General features: G+C 36.9%; 1 protein-coding gene across 2 annotated transcripts in view; it reads right to left on the bottom strand.

The window, feature by feature from the left end:
* WWOX (WW domain containing oxidoreductase) overlaps positions 1–20974 on the bottom strand; it is a 475749-nt gene that overhangs the window by 373493 nt on the left and 81282 nt on the right. For both annotated transcript variants that reach the window (XM_088172060.1, XM_014889031.2), the window contains exon 6: positions 8015–8103. In XM_088172060.1, coding sequence (XP_088028186.1) covers positions 8015–8103 — 89 coding nt within the window. The remainder of the gene's footprint in view (positions 1–8014; positions 8104–20974) is intronic.

Genomic DNA, 20974 nt, shown 5'->3' with positions numbered 1-20974 from the left:
CAAAACAAAGCACTGCTTAAGTCAATGAATTTCGGGAACAAATGCTTAATGTCTAACTTCTCTTTTTCTAAAAATATTGGCTAATAGGTAATCAAAAATACCCTTATTGCCAACCACCAGCTGACAGAAATGTGGATCCTTGTCAGATAGGCTTCATTTTAAGGCAAGCCTCTAACACGGGACTTAGATCCCTGATGGATGAGCTCCTGCAAGAAACAAGGAAAATTCTCTGCAATTCATCCTACTGGACTTCTTCACAGGATTTGACACTGTTGATCAGCAAATACTTTTGCCCCACTACCACGAGATTAATGGGGGGGGACTGAAACTGTTCTGGTTCTTCCTTCATGGCACACACATGGGAATTGCTATGAGCAGCTGCTCCTGTGCCTCCCTAATACATCATCTGCATACTGCCACACAGGTCAACCATCCCTCAATCATTATTCATTACCCCTCTAGAACCCTCAGTGTACAATTTCATAAATGTTTGGAGAAGGAACACAGGTCTCAACTGATTTGGAGCTAAACAGAAAACATCCATTCGTCATGGTTTTCCCTTTATTATTTTTTCTTACATATACGGTGAGGGGACAACTACCAAAATAACCCCACGTCATGCTGCACCTTCAGAAATTAATAAGAGACAGCAGCAAGGAAAATATCCAGAATCTGGTCATTTTCATTCAGCAGCCTACCTAAGGACACTTCCTGCCTCAAAGTGGTGCTTCTTTTTCAAACTCTGGCAGCAAATCATTATTTACACACATTCACATGCAGTCACAAACAAGCGTGAGCCAGACCTAAAGAAATATTCATTTTTGCAATAACCAAGGAATGATTTGTTTCTGCATGTACTTCTAAATATACAAATTTCATTTGCACACAATAAGGACTTACTAGAAAAAAAAAGTTACAACACAAAAAAAGAAAAAAAAGGGTCAATTACTACTTTTTATTACATATATGTAATATTTTCAATTGAAAACAGCTAAATCCGTGGAAAATGTATTTGGGACCATGGTTGATCATTCAAAGAATAAAACACCTCATGGATTTTGAAAGATTTCACTTGCCAATGACTCTTCACTGTTTTGCCCAGAGATTATAGAGCTGTAACAGAATTCAGAAAGCCCCTAGAGCAGCTGTGTGCTGCCATTCAGACCTGAAAGGTTCCATGTTATGATGGAAATTAATGTACTTTGACATCCTCTGGGATTTTGGGGAAGAGCAAATAAAGAAATACAACCTTTTCAGTCTATTACACAAATTTTTGGATTTTAAGCTCCATGGCCAGTGTCAGGCCAGCAGTGAGGCTTCCCTACCCAAGTGCCAGAAGACTCTGCCATCTGTGTTTTAATTATCTCCCCTAGAAAGCATTTAACTAAATAGACTAAATATATTTTAATGTATATGTAATTAAATACTCTGGCCTTATAATTCAGAATTTTTAGAAGGCAGCATCAATTAAATGCACACAGCTTCTCAAAACTCATTAAGCCATAATGCTCAAAAATCCTTGGTACATTTGTGAAAGAATATGTCTTAATCAGTTATTAATTATATTAATCATACATATTTTACTTATTTAGGTGCTCAAAACAGCTCTCACAGCTGGGGGATCTTGTGGAAATTTTGAGGAAGACAGAGCCCCAAGCCATTTTAGACTCACCCCAGATTTAGGCACAGAGGTGGCTGAAAAAACAACCAGGGTGCTGGGCAGAAAGTCCCTGGAGGGTTTTCAGGGTTTCTTCATTAGGGTAGAGTGAAGTCAATGCAAAATGTTTGGAAATTTTGGACAGCACAGCTATAGTCATAAAGCTATGTAACAAACACCAAACAAAATATTTTTGTTAGTAATGAGTAAAAAGACTTCATAATTTTTGTAGATGAAAGGGTACATAAAGTTATCGTGAAGTAATATGGACTTTACTTAAAAAAAAATAATCAAATATTCTGAGGCAAAAGGTATTTGCATGATAGAGCAGATGAAAGGAAAGGTGATCAGATGAAAACATCAGAATCTCTGTGCCCAGGAAAAGGGGGAAGGGCTTAAGCCTCTGAGATTTTTAATTTTTATTTATAAAATACTGGAAATAGTTTTTGGATCCACATGACTTGACACATGCTACCACAAAGGGGTAATTGTGTACGAAAGCTTAAAAACAGAAGAAAGAAGAAAAAGAAAAACTATTTATGCAGAAAACCAATCCCTAGGCTTTAATAAGGCACAGCATCACCACAAAGAGAAAAAAAAGTTTTACCCTAATATTATTATGTACGTTTCAAATGTAGTCAGCCTTTGATCTTATTTAAATGTAAGATATGTGCTGTCTCAAACAGTAACTTCTGAGCTATGCATGTTTCTTAGCTCTTAGTTATTGTGTTCAATATTTATTGATATTTCAAAATGTTCAATGTTGTCCAGAAGTCTGTGCCTCGGTGGCACTGCCAGGATGCCACTCGTACTCTAAGCTGAGAAGACAAATGTAAAATCTCAACTGTCACTAGTTTTAATTCACAAAAAAAAAAAAGTGATTCTATTAATGGCAAAGAGTTGACAGAGTTGTGATATAAAATATGTTCAGGTTTGGAAAGACAATAAGCAGTGGCAACAATCATCTCTGATAGAGATACATCAACTACAGAACCATTAAACATATTGGCATAATGGCATCACTGATCATTCATCTGAATCATATATTCATTTTTTCTACATCTTTTTAGTTATATTTGTAACTTGCTAAGCAGATCCCATTTTTACATATGTATTCTCAGGTATGCATAGAATTTATCACACAGTATCTATGATTTAATTGTCATTCAAATGGAATTTAAAATAACACACCTTCAATATGTCAGTTATAATATATGGAAATGCAGAAAAATCATATTCTGGATTGACTTTTCATCAGGCTCCAAAATCTTAATTGCACCTGCAAGGTTTCAGCACACTTCTGCCTGCAGCATGAAAAATGAATGCAGTTACAGAGTTTGGGGCCTCAGCTAAGGAAACCAGCTGAAAACCTGGCCCACTCCATTTTGGGTCTGGTTAGGAAAATAAAAAGAGACTAAACTTCCAAATGGAGAATCATAATTCATAACTGCTGTCTTTTCCATATTTCTACACACATCATTAGAGAATAAACTGTTAGCATATGCCAGTTCTTACCACCAAAAAAAAAAAAAATCCTGTTTTAAAGTAGAGGAAAGTAACTGCAGTGAAGAGCTACATCTGGAAGTCCTGCATAATTGTGAATTGCTCCTTCCAATTCAGAATATTCTAAGCAGTAGCTATTGGCAAACATTGTTTCATATCTTCGGAGTAATTCAAGATTTTTCAGGATTATTTCAGCTTTTTTTCCTCATTGAGAGCATTAAATTGAGAACATTAAATTAAAGTCTTACTGTTTGGCAGAAGACAACTTTAATTCAAACCAAGTGGCACATGCACCACTGAAAACTCCAAATGCACACAAAATTTCATCTATAACTTTACTGCTCGCTCCTGCCTGCTGTTTTGATCATGGAAATGTTCTTATGATGAGGACTGGACAATTGCCATGACACCATGGCTGTAAATATTGACTTCGTGTCCTGTCTTGGAAGTTTTAGAAATGGAACATTGAGCTGTCCCCCAGCTAAAGCATGCAGGTTTCAGTCAAGTATGGGATAATCAAACTGAGAAATAGAAACCAAGGTGCCACATCCACAAGTCTACACAAACACCAATTCTACAGACCCTGAACTATCCAACACTGACCCTGACTGAATTTCAATGCTATGTTCTCTACAATCACAGGAGAGCTGTCATTTTGTCTATAAGGGGGATTAATACCAACTATAATTCCTCACACTGTGCCCACTCAATGAATAGCAGATTCAATTCAGTGTTTCTTAGTTCCAAAACACTAATATGAAAGATTGGTTGGCCTGCCTCTGCCAGCTGCACAAAAATCAGCTCATGCCAAATCCATCTTAGCCCAGAACATTATTATAAACAGATCATTTATTTGACTTTCCATAACAGAGACATTCAATGAACTGCCTGAGCTGGAAACCAGCAGAGGGGAAAGACTTGATACCTATAAAAGAAGCAAGTTGAACACATCCAGCCATTTAGGGGCACTGAGATCTCTTTTCCCATTCTCATCCTAACATTAGCATTGTCTTCACAAGGAAGGAAGATAGAGCTCATTCACTCCTGGTGGAAATATCCAGTGGGAAATGTATCTGCACAAAATAAGCCAGAAATACTTAATACTAAAAGACAGCTGGCTTTCTCCAAAAAAAATTGTGCTAGAAATCTTTGAGCACTTATTTTCATTGGACATCCATTTTATGTGTTAGTCACACCGTGTTCAGGTTGTGCTACAATGCTAGATCAAATATTAAACAGCAATATTGTTTTCTTCTGTCTTCTCCCAAAGTCCAATTTAGGTTTTTACCTTGATTTGCCCACAGAATCCCTCTAACTGTGAGAGCAGAAAAAAATGGAGGGCACTGTCCTGCTCCTAGAGAAAGTTTCAGTGCTGCAATCATTGAACTGCAGGATCTAAAATAATCAGCACAACTCTTCTGCCTAAAGCTTTATTTGAAACTGCATGGATAAAAAAGTGTCAGCAAGAGAAACAGCTGTATCAACTCAAGAATACAGATAATGCAAACAAAAAAATCTTTTTTTTTTTTCCTGAGAGGATGAAGGATTTTTTAGAATATATTTACAGGAATATGGCATAATGTACCAGTGTTTATATATTCAGAGCTCAGATTTTATCTGTGGACAAGTCTGCAACACCTAACAAATCCATATAGGAATAAAAGATTTCTACCAAATCTCAGAAGTATGATAATTTATAGATGAATCATCTGACTTTTACTTTCAAACAAGGAAGGCTGTTTAGCCTTAGCCTTTAAAGTACTATTCCAATTCATATTAAATATTTCTTTGCAGAGTAACTCTTTCCTCCCGTTTATTATTCAGGTTTTTCTCAAGGCTCCCTCTGTTGCATCATTTGTTTTCTGTATGCAAGCAGCCCCGTTAAATTCCTGCTGAGCAGTGGGTGACATTTCTTCATTCTTCACGTAGTTTCCACAGTCTCTCAGATACCCAAGCACATTCAAGAAGGCTTTTTTTTTTCTCTATAACTTATTTGATTAAGGCAAGAGATTCACAGTTTCAGCAATTTCCCCTCTGCTCTCTGCAATACAAACACCCCCAGCTTCCCCAGCTGCAAGAGGTTCTAACTCAATAAAATTTAGGGATCCTTTTTCTGGAGTTGTTCCATTTTAGTTTTCTCATTCAGGAGGAGATCTGTTCTTCAAGACTATTTTCCAGTTGCTATAAACCAGGGAAGAACAGAGTCCCAGGTTGTGATGTGACTATGAGCACACCCTTACATCTGCTGACAAAAAATAGTACCTAGAGCCACAAAGTATGCCAGAAAAGCAGAATTTAAGAAGGCATGCCTATCTATTATCAATTTTATAAATTTTCAATTATTAGGTCATGTGTCACCAAGACCAACAGGTTCTGGAAAACACCAGTGTCTGAGAAACCGTCAGTGGACTGGAGAAACTAAAAAGAGAATATCATGACTTGCACAGAGAAGTTTAAGATATTCACTAAAGGCCTCTTCACATTAAATGCTGTGAGAAATAAAATACAGGTCTTTATTAAAATGGGTGTGCTCATACAAAATTTCTCCTTGACATTTCTGAAGTATTGTAATTTTTCCCAGAAACCAAGATCTATACAGCTCAGAACTCAAATATTTTGTTTGGAAAAAGAAAAACAAAAACAAAGACTATTTGCTTTTCGTACCTGCTTTATTGTTGAGAAATCCATAAGAGAAAGAAAACCCTCTTCTCTTAATGTATTTCCTGTGCTCATTAACAGGAGTGACAGGTTCCTCATGGGAAAGGGGGGGACTCCAGCACAACGTGCTTCTCCTACAGGGATATCAGCCCCTTTTCAGAAATTTTGGCTGCCAACTGACAAGACTGGCCCAAGGATAAAGAACAAGGCTCAGTCTGTCACTGTCTCACTGTAAGAGTCCTTCCAATTGCTCATAAAGCCACTGGTGCAAAGGAATCCCCGAGGTGACAAAAGCCACTGGACACTGTGGCAAAACCAATGAATGAGACAGAAAATGGTCATTAGTGTTCATTAGAGCTGGAAAACACACCAGCCCACCTCTGCAGCCTCTGCCACATAATTGCTTTTCCAAACTTATCCAGACATTGTTAAATCACAAAAAAATCAGAGGCCAGAAAGAGCTTCCAGTCCACCCTCCCAGCAGTGCTGGTGATTGTAAGGTGACTCTTCTGTAAGTGCATCAGATAAAAGATCCAGTGCCACAGGCAGAGTGTGGGCTCTGGTTTCCATCCAGCCCCAGACTTTAAACAAAATATAACTGGAAATTCATTTTGGTCAAAACCCCACAAGTCTCACTGCAGATACAGAACTTCCACATAATGCCTGGATGAGTTCTGCCAGACACAGGCACATCTGAGCACATATTTGAGACAGAAAGGCCTGAAGGCAAGGCAGAGGCTTTAGATGCTGTCTATTACTAAATGTTTTTCCAAATAAAATGAGAGTGAAACATTAGTAAAGCCTGTCCATCACTGACAATGTCACTTAACAGACCTACACTGGTAGAATGGGGTGTGCCAACAAAAACAAAACAGGTTTTACTGATTCTAGATCTTCTCATTTCCTAAGTCCTCTGGCAAAAATTGATTTAAACCTGTTCACTTCCAAGGATTTATAAACATGCATACCTAATGGACTAGCTAGGTCAACCATGGTATGAGCTACAACACACAAATCAGGTTAAGAGCTACATTTGGAAGGGTGGTTTTGACTTTCCACTGCACCATACATTTAAAGAAATGTAGCATGTTAAAAGCATGAAGATTGTAAATTCAAACACTTACTGCTCTCATACCACAAAACCAAGTTAGTACTAAAGCAGCAATACTGCAAGGATTTGTCTTTCAAGAAATTTTAATATATGAAGATGACATGATAAGAAAATATTGATACTGAGGATTTTGGCAGTAAAAAAACTTCTGTTAGAAGTCAGTTTTGACAATTCTTTGAATCTAAAAGGCCTATAAGTACAAAAATGTCATCTGTTGATCCATGTGAGATTTAGCTTTGGCAGTGTTTCAAAAGTGAAAAAAACACTTTGTTATATATTTTCTCTACGACAATGTATTTTCAAAGCTAAGAGTTCATATTCTCTCGAGAAGAACAGTAAGATGCATATCAGTTACAGAAATATTTGCAGAAAATAGCTAAGTTTAAAAACTCACAACAGTCAATGGGACAAACTGTGGATAAAAGCATAAAGTATGGAATTTACTGTCAAGACTGGGAACTTAAAAGCTTTCAAATAATTTCTTCAATTCAGACATTCATTGCTCTGTTCAAACTAAATTAAACAAACCACTTGGAATCTAACCTGGTTATCTCCATATAAATTTGTCTATTGTTAAGTGATGTCATTATCACAACCTCTTCCTTTTTTCTTTTTCTTTTTTTTTATTATGGACAATTCAATATACAGGTCTGGAAAATGGAGCTGTCTGGCTCATAGGGCTATATTTTTTAAAACTTTACAAATGAAAAGGAGAGACAGAAGGTTATAAAACAAAGTAAGACAAGCAGTGCACTAACTGTTAATCCCTGACCTCTTCCAAACCACTGCAAAACTGTTAAAAGTTGCCTGAGCTGTTTTTATGCAATTTAGCTTTGGTCTTTTTCAACAGACACAGGGTGAAAAAGCCCTTTAAAAATGGGTCTACACATAAAATAATAGGAGATCTGTAATTTTTTTTTTTGTATGAAAAAAATGATCTTTAATTTACATTGAAGAAAATTCCTGTGAAAAGATTATTCACTAACTGCAGTTGATGATCCATCCAACTATGGTGATTCTGTGCTCAGCTGATAAAGACATTAAAATAACAAGAAATTATTACATCTAATTTTCTGAATACTTACAGATTCTTGGATTTGAATGCTTCAGCAAAGTGCTGCACACTCTGAAGAGAAGCAAGGTCTAAGGTCATTGCCTCTACCTTGGCTTTATGCTGGAATAAGAGAAAAAATAAAAAAAGATAAATAACAGCAAGTTCAGTTCACAGTATCACATTACAGTAAATGTGTTATGAAACTTGTCTGATTCCCTTGTTTAACATTATAACCCCAGAGTGAATACAAATCATCAAAAGGGATGGACAAGCACAATATTTAGTGCCAAAAGTGCATTTGTGATTTGGTGATTCTGCTAAAAACATACACTATGTAATGCATAGCTTCATAAAATGCAGTGAATCCACTCAAGGCAGTGTTAAGGTTAATAAGTATCTTTTTGCTTTGATTTTGGTGGTGAAACCTATGTAACTCATGAAATAAAAAGTAGAATAAGTGCTATTCTCGATACATGCTGGTTTTTAGGTACCATACCAATAGGGAAAAAAAAAATCAGTAAATACTTTATAAAAAAACACCTAATTTGAGATTGGTGCATATTAATAAAAAAAAAATCTATTTTTCATAGCGGGTGATATAAAAGACAGTATAAAATGACTACAGAAAATAACAGATCCGAGTCTACACAGTGCTTTATACAATAACAGTTTACCAGGGCATATTATAAATGCACTTCCCTGTGAGGGTGGGGAGGCCCTGGCTCAGGTTGCCCAGAGAAGCTGTGGGCTCCCCATCCCTGGAAGTGTCCAAGGCCAGGCTGGACAGGGCTTGGAGCAGCCTGGGATAGTGGAAGGTGCAACAAGAGGGGCTTTAAGGCCCAACCCAAACCATTCTGTGATTCTGTGCCTCCAAAAGAAATTCTGTATATACCTAAAGCAAACTTTTCACATAGGAGAGGACACACTATCCCAAAACACAATTTCCAGCTTTAAGATCCCTCTTTCCAGATATTTTCAAACTCCAAATCTCAGAACAAAATGAAGCAAAAGCCTATTTTCATCACAACACTAAAGTCACCACAGAACCAAGTAGCTGGCAGTTTCAGCAGGGATCTGCTGGGATTACACCATGAGCATTGCTGCAGGAATGAAAGGACAGCAGCACACAGGTCAGCACACAGGAAAGCCTGGAAGAGTCTCCCATTGTCTCCCAAGCTCAAGTGATCCATCTGATCTCCCCATTTCATTACATCTGGCACTTTTCTCCCTACATCTGTTTTCTGTTTTGCTTGTACCCATTCTGCCTGCTACAAGTACCTTACAGGCTTGGTTTAAACAGAATATCACTCCAGTTCCTCTTGTCCCATTCCAGCCAGACTTATCAGGACTGCAAAATAAACACAACTAAAATTTCAACAGGTTCAGTCTCCATAGGAAGTATCAATTGCTGGAGTCGGAAAATGCTAAACCAAACTTTGCTACAAAGAGTTTTTTTACCCCCACAAGATGTACATCATTCTGGAATTCATTTTGCCCACTGGGTAAATATTTTGTTCTGTTTGATGGTCAGAGACTTGAGAAAGTTGATGCTGCCTTGCATTATGCAACAGAACTCCAGAACAATTTCTCTTCAGCTGTGCAGTTCAAAGCTGTTTACTCACTACAGAAGTGGTGTGCAGACTTGGGTTTATTCTGCTTTCCTCAGCTGAAACATTCTCCTGTCTCTCCCAAGGGTCAAAGGACAAGAATGCTTCAAATACAGGGACATAAGGGGGTCAAAAATCAAAATAATCAAGTAGTTCAGCAGACCAGACCACAAGCTGTCAGCTACTGTCCTACTGGGGACAATGATCCAAGTCCTGATCCAGGTATCACTCAGATGATGCTTTTCCTCCTGGTGTCACACATTAGGCTTCTGCTACTGATTCCAAGAACAGAAAATAAACTTCTGTATTTCAAGTAAAAAAAAAAAAAAGGAAATATGAAGCCTCCAAAATACTTTCCGAAATAGAAGTTAAGCAGATTGGCCTGGATTTGGAGATTTAAATCAGAAATTTAAAAATCATAATAGTTTTTCAACTTTATCCATGCTTTTGCTGTTCAAAACCTTGATGGTTGCAGCCTGTATTTCTTTCATGTGCACAGAAGGCACATACTGAGCACACACACACATTTACTCTGTTTTCCTTATAGGAAAAACTGGAGCATGGGGCATCCAAAACAGTCAGAACCTGACACCTCAGCTTCTGAAGGCACTCGAAAAGCCAAGTGTGAGTGTTTTCTCCAAGCACAACTGGGAGGAAATCAGTTTAATGTACCATGAGCTTAGGAAAGTTCCCCAACTTCTTTGTTTCAGCCTCTCCCATCGACTGAGAATCCAGCACCTCTCACCCCACAGAGGTTTTCTGCAGACCACCAATTCCTACCACAGTGGGAGACTGAGAAATGCTAAACCTTTAGTATCAATTCATTTTTATTCCAGATTTTCCCACTGTTACTTATATCACAATACCTTTTTTTAAAAAACCTATGAATAAGGCAATATACTTGCAAGGTACGTTCTTAATAATGTAAGAATATCTCCATTAAATGACAAGTAGAAGGTTTTATGTTTGTTTTCTTACAGTACCTCGGAATTACCTCTGTTACAATGTTTTCTCTCTTTCCCTAGAAGCCTAGGTGCTATATATTGTGATATGTATACAAGAGCAGAGGGGATTTTAATAAAAAATAAAACTAAAAATCATTTTTGCTAAAAGGCATCTTAACTGTAATTGTTCTTTGCAGTCAGAACTGATTCTTAATGGTATGCTGCAAATCCTGAGCTAATGTGTCATAATTGTATTATGCTGATGTCTCTCACTACTTCACTTCACATGTTTTCAGTACTGAATTATGCCTCATTTTATGTTAGGAAACCTTAAATGAGACTTGCCACCTTCCCAAATACAGGAGACAATCTTTAAACTGCCATCTTCAAATCAATACATTAAGGCAGGAAACCCCAGAATTCTGAAAATTAAATTGACAAAAGGTATTAATGTCCCCTCTACTACTTTATTTTCAATTACATCATTTAAGGAGAAAGTAGATAATGAAATGAGTGTAGAATAATTTAAAGAGCTCTTTTCCAAACCACGGGATCATAACTACTTGGTGCCATTGAAAGGCTGTGCAAAATGAGCTGCTGTCCTTGCTGCAGAGTGCCAGGACAAATGTCCCACCTGCATCCAGAGCCACCTTCAGGACTAGAACCAGAGCAGCTCTGGCAAGGAGAGCAGCACAAGGGGTGGGCACCCTTCTGCTGCCTGCTGGACCTGTGAAATCCAGCTCAGCCACAACCAGCTGAGCCTTCTGAGTCTGGAATTGAGGGTATTTGTATTTCATTAAGGCCAACGAGCATTCAAGGCTAACAATGTCCAGGCATCAACGTGGTGCCTTTGAAGAAACAGCCAAAGGCAAATCAATCTCCAGTTCCAAACATTTCCAGTTCCTCTTCTAAACCCAACACAATAACACTTTGAAAAGGGCAAAGAAACAAGTTTATCTTGTATTTCATGTTTCACACCCAGTTCTTAAAGCCTTTCATCAATATTTCCAGGTAAGTTTCATTACTCTACACAACCTCAGAAAACAGCTTGTTCAGTTTTGTATGTAAGCTGCTCCCGATTGGAGCAAATATATTAAAAACACTTAAGTGCAATTGGCTATATTTTGCACTCATGCTAGAAAAATGCTTATTTAGCCAGAAAGTAACACAAAAGTGAAAACCTCCAGAAAAGCCAGCTATTTCACTATATGCAATGCATTCACTTTACAGCTTAAAAATTGTTTAAAAATGAACACTGCATGGTAGAGTAGTTTGGCAGTAAACATGATTGTGCATTTGTGTCTTGGTATTGAAGAAGGAGCCTTTTTTCATAGTGAATTTTTCATTCAAATGTAAGTGATGATTTACGTTAAATATAGGTAAAGCATAGCTACATTTTCCTGAAGGATTGCAAGGAAGTGAAGAGCAGTACAATAAGTTGAAGCATAAAAGCTTTCTCTGTCATAATATTTATTATAATGGCATATAAAATAGCTGAAATAAATAATAGATGACTAAAAGTAAATTCATATGATAAAGAATCTTTCAGCAGACACCATTACTTCTGACTGCTCCAGTTTCATACAGAGTTGAAGAGTCTTAATAAATATGCTGTAGCCCCTGTATCTTATGTAAGTACAAGTCATTTTGTGAAGGCCTACTTAAAATGTACTGTAGTGGACACTACATAATTTACTGTATAATTTTACTCTCAGAAAATAGTGTGTGTACATCTTCAATGTTTAAAAGTCCTTAACTCAAAACTGAATACTTAGCACAACAACAGGAATATCTGACTTTGAGGAACTGAAAGTACAATCAATTGGTAAAAAGCAGTTTAATTTAATACAGAAAAATCTTCATTCACTACGTCTTGGAATGCAGATAGTCCTGACAGGCTGTCTAAGAAAGAAAATCTTCTGGGAAAAAAAAAAAGAATTTTACATCAAAGCTGACAAAAAATCTGTGGAATTAGCTGAAAATAGGTAAATAAATAACCAAATCTCAGCATATGACAAGCAACACCCAAATAAGCTCATATTTCCATGTTGAGGATGGAGCAGGGGATGTTTTAGAAGCACATCTGACAATTTGACACATAGCTTATGACAGTCAATAGCCAGTGCCATGCACTATTTATGGGGGTACCTAATGGGGAAAAAGGCTTTCACTCAGGATTAGGACTGCAAATATTATTGTCCCTAATGTAGTCAACATTTGGTACTTCATGCAAAACTGTATTTATGCAATGGCAGCCTCACCTGGCTGTGTGCTCTGAGTGCTCTGCAGCTCCTTGCAGCTGATGGGGATGGATGCATCCCCCTGCCTTCAGAGCAACCCAGCACCTCTGGGAGATGCTTTAATAATGTGTCCTTCTGCTACCTTTGGGATGCCTCAATAAAGTTCATTAGAAGAGCTGGTGGTGGAACGTTTTTACACTCATTTTTTCTAGTTGCCACCCCTCCTCCTCCCCCCCAATATCAGCAGTTCTAATTTCTGCTAACTTTAAAATATGCAAACCAATTTCCCAAATATTAACCATTTTACTAACCCACTTATGAGATGTACAAGGAAATAGATAGGACTAACTTGATTCTTCATGAAAATGAGAGAAGAAAAGTATTTCCTTTCTTTCATTAGAAAAAAAATATTTAGTAATACCTGGTTTCACTATTTCCTGATGTGCTTGTTTTACCTGTACTTTGGTTGTAATTTAGTGGTGTAAATATTTCCTTTATTTTTCTTGCTCAATCCTGTCATAGTCTGATGCTGTGTGTGACCTCTCCCAAAACCTTAATTTGTAAATCCTGATTCTTCCTGCTTAAGTAACTAGATCTTCCTGATCTTCACAAAAATGGAATTCCTGCAGGGGTTGCCTTCATCCAAGTCAAGAGAACAGCTCACAGATCAAGATTTAAGGGGCAGTGTGAGCCTGCAAACTGCTCAGATTACTGATCAGCCTTGGACCAACATTTCATCATGAAGAATAAATTATTAGTACCATTGTTTTCTTTGTCTCTATCCCTTCTCCAGAACAATTCTGGATGTTTGGCAGAGAACAGTGTTTATCTTTCTGGCACCATCTACAACTTAGAGGCCTCTTCAGAAAAACCTGGAGCCCTCAAGCTGTTGTAGGATTGTCCTGCAAATGAATGTCTAAAGTCGCAATTGTCCCCGCACACAATAAGCTTGAACAAACATCTGAACTGGAGATTTCATGTTGGGCTCAGCTGGGTTATAAAAGCAACCAAGAAGTCTGGATCTCCCTTAGATGGAGATTAAAGGTAAAAGTAACTCATAAGCCTGAAATTCTGAAGGTGGACAATGTGGAAAAGTGACAAAAATGGCCTGACAGGAAGGAGTTCAGCACCTGAGGATGGCACACACTAACCTGGATTTGGTCCTCACATTTAAACAAATCACCGCTCACAGCAACATTTTTCCTTCGTCCAAATACTTCATTTACCTATAATTTACAATCCAAATACGAAAATGGAACTCAAGTCTCCAGGTACAGTTTGTATATTTGACTTATCATGCAATCACCATTTTAAATTTCCCAATAGTTTTAGAGCTTTATCTCTTTCTATTAGCAAATGTCTACACATACATTCATTTGTTTCTTTGTGGTTGCTTCATTTTTCAGATTTTAATATCCTTTTTTAATAAATCTTCTGTAATAAATACCACTTACCACTACAATAAGCAATAATGTTATTTAATAATCTTTACATTACTTAACTCTTAGATCAGTATCTCTGTGAATTTGGCCTTTCATATCTTCTGAAGATAATTATAAAGGAAAAAAGGGAAAACATCTGCATTTCTTTATGAAATTAATATCTTCAGTGAAGTAAACTATGCCCCAGCAATCCTAAATCATGCTTAGAAAGAGCAAAAGAAGTCATTCTCCTAAAGATATTTTTAAAATTATTTACTCCATAACCAGAGAGAACAAAAACATACAAAACCTGCTGGACTATAATTTCATTTAGTAGGCTCCAAATGCCCTGACTTTTCCTGGATGCACATGGTTCCATTGCACACAGGACACATTTGTTTCAATAACAAGAAATTACATGTATTTAAACAAAAGTCTACAGTAGATTTTGGCAACAGGAATTTGTTTAGCTCTCAATGCACATGAACTGTGGGTAATTACTTGGGAGCCTACTTTTAGCTGGATTTTTTTTTTTTCTTTCCCTGGATATAGATCACTTCTTTCCGTCTCCGAACACCCATTCCTGTAAAGCTCATTTGAATTTATCTTGGGGAATCTCAAATAATCTTGGCAATATATAACATCATGTGTATGGTTTACCATTCTAATAAACATATCTCCTTGTTTAGAGAATGATCAAGGGAGCCTGGGAACATGTAACAGAATCTCAGCTGAGGACAGCCTCCTATTCAGATGCTTTCAATTCCTTTCATTCTGCAAGATTCGGAGTGATAGCAGAATGCATTTTCAAAGAGAGCAACAAGGCAAACAGCATCGGGATAATTTAGAAGCTACAGGCTTTTTTCTTTTTAAAAACTCCCTCTGTTTGAAGACTTTAAGATTAAATAAACCCAGTTTATGGGTTGCTGAGAGTGAAGCAATGCAGGAGGCAATAGAGTAAGGGATGTGTTGGAAATGGCAGAAGCTGGGGGGAAAAGGAGAATTTCTAAATGGACTAAACCAGCAACATCCTCATTGCAATTATTACCATTGTTAATTATCCATAAAATTAAAGAGGTGTTATCTTATATGTACAGCTCCACACTGAGTGGTGTACAAAACTTCCAGCAGGATTTCACAGGCAGTGTCAGAGAGGGAAGGGAAGGCAGCATCCCCACTCCAGATGACAAACAAGAGGAGAAAAGCATGATGGTCAAAAGGGCAACAATGCTTAAGTAAATACAAAATGAACCCTTTTTCCCTGTTCTCTCATGATCCATAACCATAAGCTACGTTGTTGCCTGAAAGTGCAGACACGCACTGTGCAGGGCATTAATCCTTCAAACACTAACAGATGCTGGCAGGGATTTAGGCTGGAATGTATTTACAAAGTGACAAATTATGTTCCGTATTATACAGAGAGAGAAAGAGCACCCACAAATAGGCTGATAAATGTCAGCTGCAGTCACGACAAACGGTTTATTTTTATTATACTGTAACCACAAATGTTTTTTGCAGGGAGGCCCAAAGATTTATTTGTTGCAGGAAAAAACAAGATTATATATGACACAAAGTAATAACTGTGAGATCACTGATGTTCTGGGCAGCTTGCCCTCCTGGAAGCTGTGTTCAGATTGAAAAACGTTGCTTAAAAATGGTATGTTATATGACACTAAATGAGTAGTTCATAAATCTGTAGTGAAACAACAATAACTAATAATTAAAGACAACCCTTAGGACGTGGCTCCTACGAGTTAGAAAGGGAAGCACGCTCTTTAGCGGAACGTTGAAAATGAAGCAACAATATTATAAATAAATAAAATAAAATAAAATAAAATAAAATAAAATAAAATAAAATAAAATAAAATAAAATAAAAATTCTAAATGAAATGAATCTGATGGAATAGTTTCAGGTTAAAATCCAAGTGCTGTGATGGAGAGACGGGAGCGGTGTGCGTTTGCAGCGCGGCCAGAGCGCGGTGGAGCAGCAGAATTAATTGGCAGCACAGTGACGTCTGCAGGTTCACAAATGCACTGCAGCTCTTTGGGATGATGGCAAAGCCTGACCAGGGGTTTAAGGTACAGCTCTTTCCCCCCCACACACACTCTTAGTATCAGGGAAAAAAAATAAAAATATCAATATGGTTAAAAGTCACTTCTGTACTCATGAATAATGTCAGGATGCTTCAATGTAAGTAGAAATAAATATATGAGGCAAATGAAAGAACTGAATAATTAGCTATTTAAGCTATTTTAATTGGCAGTTCATGGTTACAATTTCCTAGATTTAAACAATATAACATTGATAACTTACAGAACAGTATCCTCAAAGAAATAAACACATACACAAACTCTTTTGTTTCCCCAGCTGTTCACATTCCCAAGCTAAGAGATGCATTGAAAATGGCCACATTGATATGTATGTAATTTTAGAAAGTGAAATAAAAGGACTGAATCACATTAGTAAAGATTTCTTGTACAAGGGTTGGCAGGATCAGCTTCTTAATATACACTCAATATACACAATATAGACTTGAGCAAAAATATGAAGTCTTTCTGCATGCACAGGAAAATTTCAGTACCAGAATATGGAAACCTCCCCTTCTGCCACCTGATCTGTGGTCACAAAAAGAGGAAGCTTTTCTCTACTTTCTTTCCAAAGAAATATGGCGTGACAAAGAAAACATGAACGAAATAAACACAAAGGCTGAAATTAAATTTGTGTGCAAACGTGGCCCATCTCGGGAATCACTGCCATAAAACCAAATATCATTAAATAGGTGAGGTAACTCCAAGGTTGTCTGAAAAGCTGAGACCAAAGTCCAGACCGTGCATTTTACAGATGCACAATGGGGCAGCCCCAGACAGGAGGGGTCAGAAGGCCACGTCCCATTGTTCTAATAATTAAGAAAGCCTTAAGATAACTTTAGTGTAACCATGAAAAAAATTCACAATCAAGCGTCTTATTTTTAAGCACCACCATGAAAACTTTGAAATTTTCATTTACTAAATATACATTAATTTCCTGATAACATTTTTATCACAAGATTAAAAAATTAATCCAGAAAATAATTGTCTCATGCAGTAATATAGAGGGAGAGCAGACATTCACTCATCATTAAACTTACTAAAACACTTGTTTCCTAAATACAACTTGTGTATAAACAATATGGTCAGAAGGATGAAGAATATGCCTTAAAAATTATATTTGCACAGGTATTTGTACAGAAAAAACAAGGAAGTGGTGCCAGGACAGCAAATAAAGCATCAGGAAAAGCATAACAACCACTTACTTCCAACTTTAAATATTTGCCTGAAGAATGGGTGTGAGAGATTAATACAAGTACTGTACAAATAAGAGGAAAAAAATAATTTCAAAAAACCCCCCAACGACCCCCACCGGCTTTCCCCTTTATAAAGGAAGAAAAAATCCTAGAACTGAACACAAAGAACTGAACACAAGAGAAGCAGCATGCTAAGTTTGAGAGCAATACTCTCTCTACTGGACAGAGAGACTTTTCAGATGCCTTCTGCAATCCTGCAATCATTAGTGTTAATGCCAAGTTTTAATGTAGCCACTCAATTATTAAATTGCTTTTAATTGAACAGATATTGTTACATAGTTAAATAACCAGCATATATTCCATCTTGAAATTTTGGGGTTTGAGCAAGCAGCTTAGGCTTTTCCCAAATGTTAAGGTAAATACTGGCTGTACCTACCTGAACACTTGAAAAAAATAGCAGGTACTGTATATCTTACCCATATGCCACATGCAAAAATGTAAAACATATTAAAAAAAAAAATTTCAAAAAGAAAATTTCCAAGCAGATGTTTATAAACAGAAGGTAACGGATAAAAACCCAAACACAATGCTGCATTATGTTACATGATTCACTGATGAACCCATTGGAACTACAGCAAAAAGCCCTTCTGGAAAACTTCCAGAAATTAAAAGGTGCAAACAAGCTGCCTAATACCCTTGCGTAGACTGAATTCTTATGAAGAAAATAAAGTTTATTGTCTGGAAACAGAGAAAGCATGAGGAAAGCACTAAAGCAATGGAGGTGAACAATTAGACAGATGTTCACTTAAGGAAATAAAGAGAACAGAAGAAGCCATCACTGAGGAATTTTACGAGAATACTGACAACTCTGCACCTCATCAAGGGCACTGGTAAAGTTAAAGCCACTGAAGCCATTTCTCCTCAACTCCAGTATAACTGCTGACCTTGCAAAAGTCTGCATTTAGCAAATGTGGCTTAGGAAAATAGCATTAGACTTTTCATTCTACTATTTTTTCCCAAAGTCCATTTATATACTCTACTGTATATTTCAAGAAAATTAACTTTATTTCCTTGTGTTATATTACGTGTACTCTGAATTTTTTTCCTAACTATGCTCAGGTATCAGGAAAAGCTATAGTTACAAAGCCTTTGTTACTTAAGTAAAATTAAATACTGTCAATTACATCTGAGATTCATAAAAGCTTATACATGAATAACTGGAATGGCTTTTACTTAATATGATTATATATGTTTCTAAAATAGTCAGGGTTTGCATAAGATACAATCTGGAAATCTGGACATGTTTTAGACCTTATAACATTTGGCATTTAACTACTGAAAGAAAAATGGAGAAAATGCATATTTTGTTGATAAAATGTGTCATAGAGCAAAAAAAAATGGGCATATATGCAGGCAAAAGGAGAAGCAATTAATAAGAAGTAAGATTTTTTTTTTTGTCAAGGACAAAAATCTAATTCTTCTGTGTTCATACAGGCTGACGTACAAATGTAATTTGTTCCACACAAGTATCTGCTGCTTAAAATATAATTTAAAAATTCTTTTTTTCTGATACTATTTCTCTTGGAGATTTTCAGGGAAAAAAAGTAACCTCCAAATCTCAAGTGCATAACTGATTACTCCTTTTATCTACTCATGCATTTTCAGAAATTACTGTCAAAGAAATCAGAAAATGTATCTCAGTATCACTAACAGAACTTCCATCACTTCCTTGAGTGCACCAGGCTGCTTCCCACAACATTCCCCAATTGTTCCTGAGCTTTAAATACAAACACAACACCCACCACCTTCCTCACACAGTACAGGGCACACAAATATCAGAAGTGGATTCAGCATTATCCAGGAGCTCCCCCCAGCACTGGCAACTTCACACATCAGCCTTGTTCAGTAACATTATATTATATATATATTATAATTATATAATTATATATTCTTGTCTAAATATTGCTGGTACACAAAGCAAACAGAAATCCTACGGAGTTGGTCTTTATAAAATACTCCAGGTGTTTACCAGCCCCAGTTCCAGTGATAAGAAGGGACAGCTCCAAGTGGTTTTGCAGCCTTTGCAAGGCAGTCAGGGCTTGGCCCAGGTCTGCAGGGGAAACCTCCACATTCCCCACGCACTCAGGCTTGGAAGATCTCGGTAACCTGGGAGAAATCCACAGGAAAATTTCATGATTCACATTTTAAATAATATAAAAGATGTGGAATGTGATTGATTTCACACTGGAGAGAATTGAAATTACAGTTATGGGATGGGTTTTTTCATGTACTGTAAGGTCAAGTAACAGTAAATAATTAATGAATTGTGAAACAAGTTTTCCATAAGGCAACACATAAATTCTATTCAATAAGATCTAAAAGTGTAGTTACACCAAAAAGCCACATAATATATCACAAAATGAAGAAAATGCATGATGCTGAGGAATAAAGGGGGGCTGCCATTATATTGGAATAACTGTTACTCTTGTGGAATATAAATAAGATCTTTCCATACATACACATCATTTTCATAACTTTTACATCTCATAATCTACAGGAAAAAGAAAAGAAAGCATTTTCAACTTGTTTTTGTCTTTGCTTTTTGCAGTAAATCTGTTTCCTCACCTCTCCAGCAGTTGGAGGGGTTCTCATGCATTGGGGAGTAGAAGGATGAAGGGGATCAAAGTCTGGATGAAACCACAGGGCTCCTTCTCTGATCTTACTGCTGATTTGATTTTTGGCTACAATCACTGGGTTGCTGATGCATACTCCCTCCTTACCACCACAAATTTCACATTCTGTGATGCTCAGGCTGTCTCCTAGAATTTAGCAGAGTGCACAATGTGATATACCTTGGTCAGATCTCTGTGGATCACTGACGTACAATCAGTAACCTGAATGGGAGGCAAGAAGTCAAAATAGAAACACTAAAACATATTTCTTGCCTTGACACCATAAAATTAGTTGAGTTTGGAGATTTCTGGATTAGTAGATGGGAAACGTTTTTCTCCATCTATATAAAATTCTTTTCTGGCTCTAATAATAATGTTTGGACCTGCAAGACCATGGGATACTGGATTATCTTTCCTGCAATAAGAAAAAGGTTTTGCTTAAAGATGACAATATCCTGGATTTCAGGTTCAACCATGGTGAAATATTACTTACAGAAAAGGACCAAGGGGAGGAGGAAACATCAACATTTGAGGAATGTGTTTCTTATTTATGGTGGCTGCTTAAAGTCACTTGAAAAATAAAATACTGAAGTAAAAATGAAGGCTTGCTTTTTGGGGTTTTTCTTTACTATTCTAATGGTAGGCTTGCAACTTTTAATACACACACACAAAAAATGAAATTTTCAAGGAAATCCAGAAGAGATTTTACCTGTTGCTCTGGAAGAAATGTTAACTTCCAAAAACTTACAGCAGTTTCCAGAGATGCTTAAAATAGCATCTTGAATGATTCAATTATCAAAAAGTGACTTAGTCAAAATGCAAA

The sequence above is a fragment of the Sturnus vulgaris genome, chromosome 12 (genome assembly GCF_052056855.1).
Source record: "Sturnus vulgaris isolate bStuVul1 chromosome 12, bStuVul1.hap1, whole genome shotgun sequence".
Lineage (NCBI taxonomy): Eukaryota > Metazoa > Chordata > Aves > Passeriformes > Sturnidae > Sturnus > Sturnus vulgaris.
This window is presented reverse-complemented; position numbering and strand designations above follow the sequence as displayed.